Below are 13,253 nucleotides of genomic sequence, written 5' to 3' on the forward strand. Positions count from 1 at the left end.
CTGCGACAGCATCGCCTCTAATTACTCAAACACGTCAAAGGTGTTTTTTTCGTGCAGGATACGATTGCGCCGATCCGCCCCTGTGAGGCTCGAGGGCACCCGCGGTGTTCAGGTGTGGTCCTCGCAATGAAAAGCTCGAAACGGAACCGAACAATAAAACCGCCGGAGATTCGTGAGAGATCACGGGGCCAAACGTTTAATTAAATCGTTACCGTTGCCGTTGTGCCTCTAACCTAGTCTAATGACGCCGGAATTGAGCCGTACAAGGGTTTTCTCCTTGCACATCACGACTCACAGGAATTTTCAAACCGTTAATGAAGTGCTCTTTCTTATCTGGACTTGTCTGGGGCAGGTGACGGCTTCCTCGAGCTTAAATCCGCTCAGGTACAAAGCGCACCGGTGTTTGGCCAGGTTTTTGGACGTCTATACCGAAGGGACATAAATCCGGACGAAAACGTGAAATCGGCTTTAATTGCAGAGGGAGGTACGACCGAAATACGGGGGATGGCGGCTATATATCACGCAAATTGGCCGAAAAACGGGCCGACACTTAAGGCGTTTTACGACGCACTTTAGGCCAAAATAACCTGGACACGGATGTTTGCTTATCGCGTTTTGCTGAATAAATCCGCACGGATTTATGATCGCCGCAGATAAAAATCAAAGTGCGCAGCGTGATAAGGAAAATAAATAAATGATTATGGCCTGATGGACCACCGATAAAACATCCACCAATAAAATGATTCTTATTCCATTGGTTCTATCCAGTAGCATTTGAGATCGTGTAAATAAATATAAAGTGTTACAAACTATAAAATAAATAATCACTGTTATCACTTGCACTGTTAATAGTCCATAAAACGGTCTTTTATCAGCAGCAAAACAATTACACACGCTGGAAACAGTGTTATTTTTTCGCTCCCTTTTTGAGTCGCCTTCAAGCCCAAGCTCTTGCCTCATAACTTGGCGAGGAACTATCAGAATTCCTGGCGTTCCCAATTAATTTCGATTGTCGAACACGCATTTTACTTAAAGTTTTCGGCATTTCTGAGATTCCCAAGCCGGCAAAGCACCAAATCTGGTCCGGCTCGAATTAACGCCAAATAAATGCAAAGCGCGCATAAATTACCTAAACAAGTTGTCGTCAACAATAAAAATTTTGTTTATTCCGTTCTTTATAAGGCGATGACTACATTATCGCGTCGCGAAGGCCCAACCTCGGGTTCATCGATTGCCGAAAAATCGCATCCATTCAATGTGGCGGAGACAAGGTCGCAGACAAGTCCGGACCGGCGAGAACACGTCCCGGATTATTCAGTGTCTCACCGGTTCGGAATGCCGAGCATTCGGACTTTCGGGAACTCGAAGCTTCTACCTGGAAGGTAATAGACGAGGAATCTCCCGGCCGATGGGGCGTGTAACGCGATGCTTAACTCGTTGGATCGTGAATAAAGTCAACAATGGGGATCTAACCGACCGTTCCTATTTCGGACAAAAAGGCCATTGAGGAAAAAGGCGCTGACGCAAATTCGCCTCACACAGGCAAAAAAACGCTCTTGATCCCATTCAAACACTTTTTCTTGGCTCGTACCTCGAATGTAAATTTGACTTGTGATAATGATAATAAGACAGTAATCCCGTCTTGAGCATTTAATTACGCGGCGAAAGCCGCCTTTCATGTTAATCCACTGTTTTAATTACACTCCAACAATCTGAAAAACGCCACCTCTTAATTAACCAACTTCTTCCAGGAGACATCTGCGGGCCCAGCTCCTGTTGCTCGATAAAATCCGAGCTGGAGATGCGGAAAACGAGCGAATCCTTGCACCACTTCACGATGAGCCAGATCTTCGGTTTGTCGTCGGTCGTCGACACACGGGCCCGGAAATTCGACGGACTTTTCCGCTCCCTGATGAACGCCTCCAAGCTGCAGTTCCACGACATGTTCCAACGGACGTACGGCAAGATCTACTTGCAAAACTCGGACGTTTTTAGCAATTTTTTCGACAAACTGGAGACGTACTATAACCGGGGCGCGAGCCGCCTCTCCGACACCCTGGACGCCTTCTTCGTAATTCTCTATCAGAGGATGTTCACCGTCATCAACAACCAATACCAGTTCGACGAGAAATATTTGGACTGCATTTCCGATCACATGGCCGACGTCAAGCCCTTCGGGGACGCCCCCCGGAAGTTCACCCTGGAGCTGAAAAGGTCGTTCGTGGCCACGAGGGCCTACTTCATGGCCCTTGCGACCGCCGCCTCCGCTGCGAAGAAGCTTCAAAGTGTGGCGATTGACAGGGAGTGCGAGAGGGACTTGGTGAATATGCTTTATTGCGGCAGTTGTAATGGGATGAGGGGCTTGGGGCCCTGCTCGGACTATTGTACGGCCGTCGTGGGGTCGTGTTTGAGGCATCACACGGCTTTTAGCTCCGATTGGGATAATTTTATAGGTGAGGGAAAGTTCGGGTCATTAATCATTGTGATAAGTTATCGTTTTATTAATTATCTTCGGGTAGTAGTTTGGACGGGTGGGGAAAATTATTATTGTGGGGGGTTATCGGTCCTAGGGACACGTCGTTCAATGAATATTTATTCGTGGTGGCACAAATATGGGAATAGAAAACTAGCGTAGAATATTTTACTGATACTGATAAGTATCTAATCAGGATTATCATTTGTTGTTTTGTAATGGCTTTTATTGGAAACGAGGCAAGTTGATACGTGTATCAGCTGTTAAAAATAAACAAGATTGATCCACCGATAGAATAGAATAATAAGGGACTTGGATTGTTTCGAATTTATCTCTGATGGAGGTTTGATTAGACTTCGATCCTGTTTATTCAATTAAAATGGAATTGTATTATTGTGGTTTGATTTTTATCATTATTTACTAAACTGTTTTTTTAATTTAGTTTATTGATTTTTATTGATAATTATAATTAATTGGCGTGAGTCTGCGACGTTTTACAGCTCGTCAAACGCTGGCAAATTGCAGCCAAGTAAACAGGCTCCATGATTTACGTCGATATTAATTTTTTTGATACCGAGCACATTCATAAATATCAGATGCAGATAAGGTCCGAATTCCAATTAACATTTTCCGCGTCTCATGAATTATGTAGCAGATTTTTTCGTATATTTTTACAATTGTGAGTCTCAAAAATGGCATAATAACAGGTGACACTCGCGCATAAATATTCTAAACCTGTAGAGCAAGAACTTGTGATTGAGCCATTTACAGGTGGACTTTATTTGATCATTTTTTCCCAACTTTGCAGACGCACTCGATAAGGTCGCTGATCGGTTACTCGGACCTTACAACATTGAACTAGTCGTCGAACCGCTCAACGTAAAAATCTCCGAAGCAATAATGAACTTTCAAGAATCCGGGACCGAAGTCAGTCAGAAAATTTTCAAGATGTGTGGTCAGCCGACCCTCGATAGAAAACGAAGAGAAGCGAATTATAAAGACAGTTTGGAGGACAATCCCAACTATGAGATTAAAAGATACCCCCCGTTGAAGCGCATACACGGCAGTAAGAAAAAGAAAACCAAGTTTTCCTACATGAATGGGAACGAAACTCCGCTCGAGAAACTCGTCAGGGAAATCAAATTGGTACGTATGGCTTAATTACATCATCCCGAGGCCATATGGCGGCCCAATGTAAACACCACGTCAAAAATGGGGTTCACGGTCATAAATCCGACGGCCGGATTTGTTTGTTTGATTCAATCAGTTCGAAAAATGATGTTTAATCTTGTCGGTTGGAGGGGTACGAGGTTCAAACCCCTGGCACGGAAACTTTTTTTTTGATTTTATTTCGTGAATAAAAATAATAGTGTCGTTTGTTCAGAAATTGGCCGACACGCGCCAGTTTTGGGCCCACCTGCCCTACCAGTACTGCAACAGCATCTCGGCCCCCCTCAGTTCGGGGCAGTGCTGGAACGGCGTCTCCGTCGGCGAATACACCGGGAACGTGACGCGGCCGCCGCTGCTGCTCTCCACTGTGGTGAAGGACCAGATTTACCACCTGCAGGTGTACACCGACACGCTCCGGAAGGCGTACCACGGCGAGGAGGTGGAGCTTGTGGACGACTCGGACGATCTCCTGGACGGGAGCGGCTCCGGGTCGGGCGATTTCGAGATCGCCGCCCCCGACTACGCGCCCAAGGCGGAGGACATCGTCCCGAAAGTGGCGGAGGAGGCGCCGCCCCCGAGTACGGCGGGGCCGGAAGTGACACGGCCGTACTCGGGGACGGCAAAGATGTCGCTGTCCAAAGCCCTGGCGCAGTTTCTACTGCCGATAGTGCTTGTCTGGTTCGGAGGTGCCATATCGGACTTACTGTGATAAGTTATTGTAAATAAAGTGAAGTCATTAGGGACCCGAGACTTTTTGTGTACATGTTTTGTAACATTTCCCATGTAATGTGAACTTTAGATGTATTTATATTAACAAAGAAAAATATACAAAATACATTTTTAAACAGGTTTTTATTAATAAAAATATAACATTGGGGTAGAAAAACAAGGCTTAGTCCATATTGTAGTTGCTGGGACGGGTCTTTAAATAAACGTACACCACTATCAAAATAAACGACACGGCCAGGGCTGGGAGCACTATCGTCTTTACTTGCTTCTGCAATTCGGCGAATTCCTTTTTCCTCTGCTTTTTCTCTCTCGCAGTTTCCTTCTGTTTACCTCCTTTGAGCTGCCGCATTTTTGCCAAATCCTGGGCCAAAATTTAAATAAACATGTGCGAAATGCTCCGACGAACACAAATGCGCTCAGATCATGGCAAAAACTCACCAATCTTAGTCAGAAAAGGGGAGAAAACGACTGTTCAAGCCACCGATTATCACTTGCTGACGTTACATCCGAACGTTTTGTAGGTTATGAACACGTCACAGACACGTTGACAAACAACAGGTTGTTGGGAGGGGGTAGTGAATGTAAACAATTTTTTTTGAAAATACAACAAACTGTGGGAAAATTTGCAACGACCGTGTTTATGCTAAATTCATCAATGGATTATGCTATGCCCATAAACTTTAGTTTTTGTTTTATTAATAAAACCCACAAAAAATATCCAAACCAGTCTGATCAACTTAACGGCCGAAGAAAAACCAAGTCACGTGATCAGCATTATGTCAAATTTTCAAAATTGTCTCATTACCCTTTGCAATCGTTTTTTCGCGTAAATTTGTGGACTTTTGTGCAACAAGTGTATTGTGCCGTCTATTACGCGTTGTTCTTGTTATCAACTAAAAGTTTCTTGCGAAGTTAATTGAGGAACCTTACATGATTGGTGAGTCTCAGAAATGTTTTTTCTGTTTGTTATTCAATATTAAGGCTTTCCCCGGTTGAAATACGTAAGCAACATTAATAGTAGCTGCTGAAGTGCATTAAGAAACGTTTATTTACACTCCAACTTTCAACACACTAGCTGATTTATGAAACAAACAAGCAGTGTTTTAAATTACTTCGGGGCTATTATTGAATTAAGTTTTGAGCACATTAGGTGGTGAATCAAAAGATTCTTTTGTGCCTGCTCTTGGACTAAAAAAATGTGTTAGAAATTACACTAGCGGACCGCGCACTAAACGCCTTTCCCTATTTGGTGTATTGTTGGTTGCATATCTGAAACAGTATTTTTTATTTTGAACCCCGAATTTAAAAATTAAACCATCTCCAGTTTATCAAAAAGAAAATCCAAAAACTTTACATTTCTAATACGCATGGGGGACCAACCAAGGTTTTATAATGAAATAAAAAATTAAAAATGTTTAATCAAAAAAATTTGGAAACATCGCTGCCGACTACTGTAATAAGTTAATAACACAAATAACTGATTATGCAACAAACAATTAATATTAATACGCGCTATCAGTGTGACGTAGACATTTGAGGTAGGTCAGCACCTTAAAGCTAAACAATCGCCATTTTCAATGCTTTTCTTATGGGCATTTAAAAGTTTTTCGTATTTCTTTAATGCTAGAAGTGTAGGAACATTACTTTTACAGAGAAATGATAGCTATGAAAAATGCAATGTCGTTTCTTAAAGATTTTAGCAACTGAGCTAATATTTCTGTAAGTTGAACACATAAATCCTTTTCTAACCTAACTTTTTTCAAACTTCAAAATTCAGTTTTTCTTAATTTGGACATCATATTGATGTAAATTATTATGTGGCCTTTTAAAACTGAGGGAAAAATGGTTTGCCACACTAATGACATTGGATTTCTTCTGAATGACGAATTCATGGGGTGCAACCGGCGCAACCCCAATAAACGGGTTGTTTTCTGTCCCCCTCCCCCATCACGAGGGATGAATAGCAGGTATACGAGGGTAGAGGGTTCAGGCACATACATGGTTGAAAGTAGTACGGGTTGTGAGTTCTGTGCTTCTTTCGTGAGTGTCTTTTGTTATCGTGTTTTTTCCGATCGTTCTCCATATCTTCGTGTTCTTGAATTTTTAAAATTCTGTTTTTCCAAGACATTATCTCATTTTTGTGGTACATCATTAGGTATGATTTGTGAATAATATTTTGTTGCGATACTTTGATAGTTCATGTGTAGTAGGTTTTTACATCACAACTATGGGAATGTGTTGGGCTCCAGATTGCAAACACTATAGTACTCGCGATAAATGCCATTTTTTTAGTTTTCCTAAGTCGGGAAAAGAACGAGCACTATGGAAAAAATTGTTGAGGTAATTTTTAATAGATGTTTTGATATTAATTTTTAATTGCTTGTTTCATTGTTAAATGTAGAAGAGATGTAGAACCCGGACCAGGAGCCTACGTTTGCAGCTGCCATTTTCGGGATGGAAGAAAGGAAAATGGTCCTGAATTATTTTTGCACAATATCGCAAAAAGAGCCTATTTTCAAGTGGAATCTCCAGAAAAAAAAAAGATGAAAAAACAAGGACTCCCTTCTTGTTCTAGTTCCGCTGAATCATTAAGGTAAAAAGTGAATCCTAGTTTTAAATTGATTTACAATTTGATCATTTGAATAGTGTTGATATACCGGAAGAAACAGTACCATCGACAATGAATTTAGAGGAAGTGCCATCGACGTCTACAGCCGTAGTTGCAGCACCAGCAGATATAATTCAAGATGCTCCGTTAGAATCTATGGGTGTGCAAGCACCCTTGGTGTCACATGCGGCTCTTGAAGCAGAAATGTATTTTCTCAAAAAGGAAAATGCTGAACTTAAAGCAAAAATACAATATCTGACAGTACGATTTTGCTATGAAAATGTTCAAGGAAATGACAAACTCATTGTTTTATATACCGGTCTTCCCAATAGCCAGATTTTCGAAGCATTGTTTCACTTAATCGAAAAGTTGGACATAAAATATTACCACAAATGGACAGTCCAAAAGTTAACTAGAATTGACCAACTCTTTTTAACCCTAGTAAAATTACGACTCAATTTCCCTCAACTTGATTTGGCGCAACGCTTTGGGGTTGCCCAAAGCACAGTTTCTAATATTATTTTAACATTTGTCCATGTAATATATGAAATTTTATATAAACAGTTTATGACGACAATGCCTTCGCGCGAAAAAAATAAATCTTGCTTGCCAACATGTTTTAGCAATTTTACTAATTGTAGAGCAGTTCTAGATTGTACCGAAATTTTCACTGTGGTATCACGTAAGTCTATGTCAACACAGAAATTAACATATAGTACTTACAAACATCATAATACTTTCAAAGGGCTAATTGGAGTTGCACCCAATGGTGTCATCACATTTGTAAGTGATTTATACGTGGGATCAACTTCTGATCAAAAAGTTGTTTTAAATTGTGGAATAATCGACATGTTAAAAACTGGAGATATGATTTTAGCCGATAAGGGATTTTTGATCCAAAATATTCTGCCACCAGGGGTCACTTTGAATATTCCACCTTTTTTATCAAATGTCCAATTTACACCAGAGCAAGTTAAGTGTACCGAAAATATTGCACGTGCAAGAATACACGTCGAAAGGGCAATACGCCGATTAAAATGTTATCATATTTTAAATTTTTTGCCAGAGTCTTTGTGCCACTATGGAGATATTGTTTTTAAAGCGACTGCCGCTTTAACAAACCTCCAATTTCCATTAATTAAAGAGGTAGCAGAATTGTTTCAGGATTGTGATGATTAAAATAATGTAAAATAAAAACCATCTATTTATATACAGTTTATTATTGTGAAATAAAGGAAATATATTGGTCAAGATAAAATTCTTTTAAAATATTGATATTTTCTGACCACCCCGGATCTTTTTCAATTTGAAATATCTCTGTGCACTTTGGTGTCCACACGACAAAGTAGCAGATACTTCGACCAGTGATGTGCATTTGCCCCTGTACTTGGTGGTAATAATTGTGATTGCTGTTAAGATTAATGTCCTCATTTTCATCCCTCCAATAAAAATATTTTTTATCCTTCAGGGCTTCAGACAAACTGTCAGTGTCCCTATATTTATATGGGCATTTAATTTCGAGAATCCCATCTTCTTCCACTAATCCATCAGGACTTGCTCCCAAAAAGCCTGATTCTTCCAACCTACAAAAAAAAGTAATATTACATTATTCATCTAAGTTATACGTGTTAATTATTTTCGACCTACCAAAATCCCGTCTCTTGGACTTTAAGATTCGTCGCTTCTTCAAATTCTCTGAGCGCTGTCTTCTCGTGGGTCTTACCCCACTGCACAGCAGCAACCCTGTCAAGCGAATAGCCTTCCGCCAAATTTTTAAATAAAGAGGGTGGGAATCTTCGTCTACTGCAAGCAGATAGTACCATGCCAAACCTGCTGGCCGTTAAACGATGTTTCCTTGCTACATGCCAATTTTCGTTAACATGTTGGCCCCGAGTGCACGCCTCAACCAGTTTAATGCGTGCCTCATCTATTCTGCACTTCTCCAAAAGAAACTTTTGTTTGTCTATGGCCTGCACGTATTCTAAGCTTTGTAGAATTTCTTCGATATCTGCAATAATTTTTCTGGCTTCTTCACTTGCTTCTGGTCTTAGGAGCCAAGTGAAGCCCACCACATTCGTGACGCCTATTTCGGCACGGAACTGAATAATTTCGTCCTCAGTAGAGGACCTAGACAGTGCCGTATAGTTTGATAATTTCGGCTTGTAAACATCAGCTAACTTAATGACTTCTGTTTGTGGTGTTGTTTTTGATGGGGCACTCCACTGACACTCAATGTCAGTAGCACTTACATTATAATGAGCATAATATAATGCTGCAGCCATATGATGGCAAGCCACGTTGCCCCTTGGGCAGGTACAATGTGCCGTCTTAACCCCTTCTTCTAGGTCATATGAAATCTAAAACACACTTTGTAGAAGAAATGTCTAACAGTTAAATAAATACAAACCTCCACAGTATAATTTAGCTTTTTCATGCTCGGTAGAACTTCTGCAGAAATTCTCATCGGTTGTACTGTGCCATCAAACCTAAATTTGGTGACGTGACCGCTGGTAAAAGCATTTTCTCCCCGAACTAAAAAGCGATTACCGTCCCCAAAAAATTTCGCAATAAAGTGAAACTTAACAATGTGCTTTTCTGCCACTAAAATGCATAAATATAATAGTTTCTCAAAGTATAATTAAAGCTTACTCACTTTCTCACCGACAACGTGGTTCCCTGTATTCTTTTATAAAGTTCGTATTTTCACAAAAAGTCACTTCTAAATTAAATTAAAGTCTCTAGTGGCACAAATTACACCCGCTGCAGCTATTTGACACGTTATTAACGCACAAACACAACCAAAAAACCGAAAAACGTATTACACCACATGTAAAAGACTGGTTGTTTAGCTTTGAGCAACTGACCTACCGTAATAAGAGTGGGGAGGTGACGTCACGACTGATAGCGCGTATTTGTTTTGGGTATTTAGATGCGAATAAGGAAAACCCAGTGAGACACGTAATATTTTTTATTATGTTTGTACATGTATTTTAAAGAAATATTGTAAAAATAAATAAAACGTAAAATTAAAATTAATGTACGACGCAAATAATTTCTGTAATGATTACGCGATTCAGAATCTATTAGATCAATACTTGGACTTCACTGGTCCACAGAGAGAGGCTAAATATCACTGTTTTTCTATCTAAAAATAGTAGATTTTTCATTAAGGGTAGAAGTGATTCTTATTATGCCAAGCCTAAAGACTGGAGGCCGACCCTGGCAACGGGGCGAAGCCCAAAAACACCTACTGTTAATGACACATACGTACCTACTATTTTATCTTCAAGCGGATCACTTGAAGCGAAAATTTACTGTTTACTTTTGTACGTTTAATGGCCATATTTCTATTTTTGATTTTGAAAATTTTCACCGATGTACAATGTGTTACACCACAGTGGCACCGGTTAAATAATGGCTAATAATTTTATTGTGTCGTTTTTTCGCTTTTTTCATTCTAATTTTCGACCGCTTGAAGATAAACTGTTTTTTGGAGCCTTCTATTAATTAATACCAATCAAATAATACTGCTACGCCTATCTCTAAATTTCTCTCACACTCTCTGTTGTAACAATTCTTCTGGGAGATTATACAAACTTAAAACGGGGTAAAACGAGGCCGGCGTTTCGACAAAACTTTCAGTTATCGTAATGGGTTGTGGGGGCGCTAGGACAGTCCCAGGGGGATTCCTATGAGGCATCCCTGTCGGTGGTATACTCTGCGGTTTTCTCACAGTCACACTAGTGTTAATTCCATGCCGTCTCTTCATATGTTTGTTATAATTGGGCCAATTGGTGAAATGGTGTTGACATTCGTGGCATGAGTAGGGCCTTTCCCCCGTATGCTGTCTCCTATGCGTGGTCAAAACCCCCTTAAACCGAAAACTCTTGCCGCAGAACTCGCACGTGAAGGGCATAGCCCCTGTGTGAATCCGGTGGTGCTCCTTCAGAGTGCCCCTTTCGCGGAACTGCCGCCCGCAAACATCACACTGGTGGGGCTTCAGCCCCGAATGAACCGATCCGTGCTTCCTGAGCCGGACCAAAGTCTTGAAGGCTTTACCACAGGTTGAACAGGCAAACGGCCTGGCGGCTGTATGTGTTAAAAGGTGGTTGTCCAGATTCCCTTTCTGGACGAAGCTTTTCCCGCATTGGTCACACGTGTAGTCCCGCACCCCCGCATGGATTCTCTTATGAGCCATGAGGTTGGGTTTCGTCCCGAATTTCTTGGGGCACTGGTCGCATTGGTGCTTGTTTTTTAATTCAGCGGGCAGATGCGACCTCGCGTGCACCATGAGGGCGGATTGCATGCGGAAGCGTTTGCCACACGTGGTGCACGCATGGGGGCGCTCATCGCCGTGCTCGTTCCTGTGCTTCTTCTGGGCCAGGACTGTGGGGAACCACTTGGCGCAAATATCGCAACAGAAGCGCAGTTTGACGCGGTGGACGCGCACGTGCGTGAGGAAAGTGCTGTATTTTGTGTAAATTTTCGGACAGTCGGCGCAAGGATACGTGGGGGCTTGCCCGTGGACGGTGGCGTGGTGCTCCCGGAGGTCCTCCGAGTTGGTGAAGGTGTGCTGGCAGTCGCAGCAAGCCCAAGGATAGGAGTGCCAACCGAGGAGCTCGGCCTTGGGGGTTACGGTGCCGTCGTCGTTCAGCTCCACGTCACTCAACTCGGAGTCACTTTCTTTTTTACGGCCGGTTTTTTTGACTTTTGGTGAAGGCTTAAGTACGATATCTTCCGTTTTAACGGCTGAAGATGTGGTCACTTCGACCACGTTCAGTTTGCTTTCTTCGAGCGTGAGCGTGAAATCGAGCTTGCTCTCCTGGTGGGCTGCTTGCAGTTCTGTGTTGACGATGTCCTGGAGGATCTCTTGCGATTTCTGGATGTGTTGATTGAACTCCCATGTTTGTTTCACCGTTTCGGCGCATAATTGGCAGATTGTTGTTGGGAGTTTGTCCTCGGAGGTGATTCGGACTTGAAAGAGTTGAAAAATGCGTAAAATGAGATCGAGATCATCGAGACTGTTTAGATGATCGGTGCCGAACTCGGCGCACAGACGGCAGCGACCCTCCATGACATTATATCGAGCAAAAACGGCCCCCCGGCTGAAAAATCGGAAAAAATCCGGCAAACTTTACATTACTTTTTTGGTCAATAATAAACAAACATGGCCGTTTGACACAATAGTGACATTTACGCATTTTTGTCTCCCAAAGACACAGACTAATTAATTAGCGAAAGCCTAAAGTTCGTGTCTTTAACATTTTGGAAGTAATTAACAATTCCGGTTGTCCCAAAAGTGGGGAAAATGCCGAGAAAAGTCGGAAAATTGAAATGGACGGTGCCAATCCCACGTCGCAAAATCCCCAAAATTGACAATCAGTCAGTGACAGATGACGCAAACGTCAACAACATGCTGTAACATCATCAAAATTTAAATTTGCAATGTGTCTTGGCTTTGCCCCCAATCATGGATACACTTTACCATCAGACCAACAAATTAATTCAACAGACGCAACAAAGCTTTCAAGCTTTGGAGCAAAACTCTGGCAACGTCCTCGAAATCGAAGCTGACATTCAAGAGAAGATTACCACAATTAATAGGTAAAAATCGCAATTTACCTCGTCACCCAATTAATAAATTATTGCAGTAATTGTGAAAAACTCGATGTTTATTTATATAAAGTCCCGATCGACCAAAGACCTAACGCGAAAATGCGCTGCGATCAGTTGAAGTATGATGCAAGGCACCTTCAGGCGGCCCTAGTGGCCTCTAGACAGAAAAGGGCACGACGAGAGGCTGCGATTAATGAAAGGGAACAATTGTTGAATCGCCGGTTTGCCCCTAATCCCGATCTGACGACCATCAATATAGACTATGCGTTACAGCACCAGAATTCATTACAGAATTCTCATAGAGGTGTAGACGAAATGCTACACACGGGGGTTAATGCGTTAGAGTCGCTTAGGTCGCAAAGACTGACTTTGAAGGGGGCACATCGTCGCATTATGGACATGGCTAATACGCTGGGGCTGAGTAACCACACAATGAGACTAATCGAGAAAAGGGCCGGTGAAGACAAATATATACTGATACTGGGAATCGTGATTACGCTTTTAGTGATTGTTTTTGTAATTGTGTATTTTACATAGAGAGGTGACACATTCCCTGGTTGTTGTGAATTATGTAATCTTGATTTATTAATAAAAAATTAATTCGTTTTGGTTGGGTTAAATATTTGGGATTGGCAGTGAAGGGTAAAGAAAATGCGT

At 41.8% G+C, this 13,253-nt stretch overlaps 5 protein-coding genes across 12 annotated transcripts in view; 3 read left to right on the forward strand and 2 right to left on the reverse strand.

Annotated features, from left to right (window-relative positions):
• Window positions 1-4,488, forward strand: part of LOC663878 (uncharacterized) — a 64,497-nt gene extending 60,009 nt beyond the window's left edge. The window contains exons 9-11 of the mRNA XM_015980320.2: window positions 1,752-2,453; window positions 3,282-3,619; window positions 3,858-4,488. Of these exons, the coding sequence (XP_015835806.1) occupies window positions 1,752-2,453; window positions 3,282-3,619; window positions 3,858-4,352 (1,535 nt within the window). The 3' untranslated portion in view covers window positions 4,353-4,488. The remainder of the gene's footprint in view (window positions 1-1,751; window positions 2,454-3,281; window positions 3,620-3,857) is intronic.
• Window positions 4,489-5,871: 1,383 nt separating this feature from the next.
• LOC107399118 (uncharacterized) lies at window positions 5,872-8,188 on the forward strand. Of its 4 annotated transcripts, XM_064356870.1 has the most exons (7): window positions 5,872-6,091; window positions 6,150-6,527; window positions 6,580-6,712; window positions 6,774-6,965; window positions 7,019-7,662; window positions 7,726-7,802; window positions 7,858-8,188. In XM_064356870.1, exons 2-7 carry the CDS (start codon window positions 6,188-6,190, stop codon window positions 7,873-7,875), a joined length of 1,404 nt encoding a protein of 467 aa, XP_064212940.1. In that variant the 5' UTR covers window positions 5,872-6,091; window positions 6,150-6,187; the 3' UTR covers window positions 7,876-8,188. The 4 variants fall into 4 exon arrangements, 2 of the variants coding, with proteins under 2 accessions (XP_064212940.1, XP_064212939.1); XM_064356869.1 differs by having other exon boundaries at window positions 7,726-8,188; XR_010334307.1 differs by having other exon boundaries at window positions 6,583-6,712; window positions 7,019-8,188.
• Window positions 8,183-9,891, reverse strand: LOC107397862 (uncharacterized). 5 transcript variants are annotated; one of them, XR_010334309.1, is made up of 5 exons: window positions 9,634-9,891; window positions 9,388-9,581; window positions 9,050-9,337; window positions 8,628-8,988; window positions 8,183-8,563 (listed from the first exon to the last, which is right to left on the reverse strand). XR_010334309.1 is itself a non-coding variant. In XM_015979635.2 (5 exons), the coding sequence occupies exons 3-5, from the start codon at window positions 9,442-9,444 to the stop codon at window positions 8,200-8,202; spliced, it is 1,131 nt and encodes a 376-aa protein (XP_015835121.1). In that variant the 5' UTR covers window positions 9,445-9,512; window positions 9,565-9,581; window positions 9,634-9,891; the 3' UTR covers window positions 8,183-8,199. The 5 variants fall into 5 exon arrangements, 4 of the variants coding, with proteins under 4 accessions (XP_015835121.1, XP_064212948.1, XP_064212947.1 ...); XM_015979635.2 differs by having other exon boundaries at window positions 8,628-9,337; window positions 9,388-9,512; window positions 9,565-9,581; XM_064356878.1 differs by having other exon boundaries at window positions 8,628-9,337; window positions 9,388-9,512; window positions 9,642-9,891.
• Window positions 9,892-9,933: 42 nt separating this feature from the next.
• Window positions 9,934-12,206, reverse strand: LOC107397979 (gastrula zinc finger protein XlCGF26.1-like). Its single transcript, XM_015980338.2, has one exon. It carries the CDS (start codon window positions 12,052-12,054, stop codon window positions 10,534-10,536), a length of 1,521 nt encoding a protein of 506 aa, XP_015835824.1. The 5' UTR covers window positions 12,055-12,206; the 3' UTR covers window positions 9,934-10,533.
• A 91-nt stretch (window positions 12,207-12,297) lies between these two features.
• On the forward strand, window positions 12,298-13,201 carry Membrin (membrin). The gene is made up of 2 exons (XM_969834.4): window positions 12,298-12,584; window positions 12,632-13,201. Exons 1-2 carry the CDS (start codon window positions 12,451-12,453, stop codon window positions 13,131-13,133), a joined length of 636 nt encoding a protein of 211 aa, XP_974927.1. The 5' UTR covers window positions 12,298-12,450; the 3' UTR covers window positions 13,134-13,201.
• Window positions 13,202-13,253: the final 52 nt, after the last annotated feature.

Source organism: Tribolium castaneum, chromosome 5 (genome assembly GCF_031307605.1).
Source record: "Tribolium castaneum strain GA2 chromosome 5, icTriCast1.1, whole genome shotgun sequence".
Taxonomy (NCBI): Eukaryota; Metazoa; Arthropoda; class Insecta; order Coleoptera; family Tenebrionidae; genus Tribolium; species Tribolium castaneum.

Excerpts from the sequence above, each read along its gene's own strand:
- LOC107397979 (XM_015980338.2), bottom strand. The coding sequence starts at position 12,054 with ATGGAGGGTCGCTGCCGTCTGTGCGCCGAGTTCGGCACCGATCATCTA.
- LOC107397862 (XM_015979634.2), bottom strand. Across the intron at positions 9,338-9,387 it reads AGCTAAATTATACTGTGGAG|ATTTCATATGACCTAGAAGA; the intron begins GTTTGTATTTAT and ends AGTGTGTTTTAG. Across the intron at positions 8,564-8,627 it reads GTCCAAGAGACGGGATTTTG|GTTGGAAGAATCAGGCTTTT; the intron begins GTAGGTCGAAAA and ends TTTTTTTTGTAG.
- LOC107399118 (XM_064356869.1), top strand. The coding sequence starts at position 6,188 with ATGTGGCCTTTTAAAACTGAGGGAAAAATGGTTTGCCACACTAATGAC. Across the intron at positions 6,713-6,773 it reads CTATGGAAAAAATTGTTGAG|AAGAGATGTAGAACCCGGAC; the intron begins GTAATTTTTAAT and ends TGTTAAATGTAG. Across the intron at positions 6,966-7,018 it reads AGTTCCGCTGAATCATTAAG|TGTTGATATACCGGAAGAAA; the intron begins GTAAAAAGTGAA and ends TCATTTGAATAG.
- Membrin (XM_969834.4), top strand. The coding sequence starts at position 12,451 with ATGGATACACTTTACCATCAGACCAACAAATTAATTCAACAGACGCAA. Across the intron at positions 12,585-12,631 it reads AAGATTACCACAATTAATAG|TAATTGTGAAAAACTCGATG; the intron begins GTAAAAATCGCA and ends AAATTATTGCAG.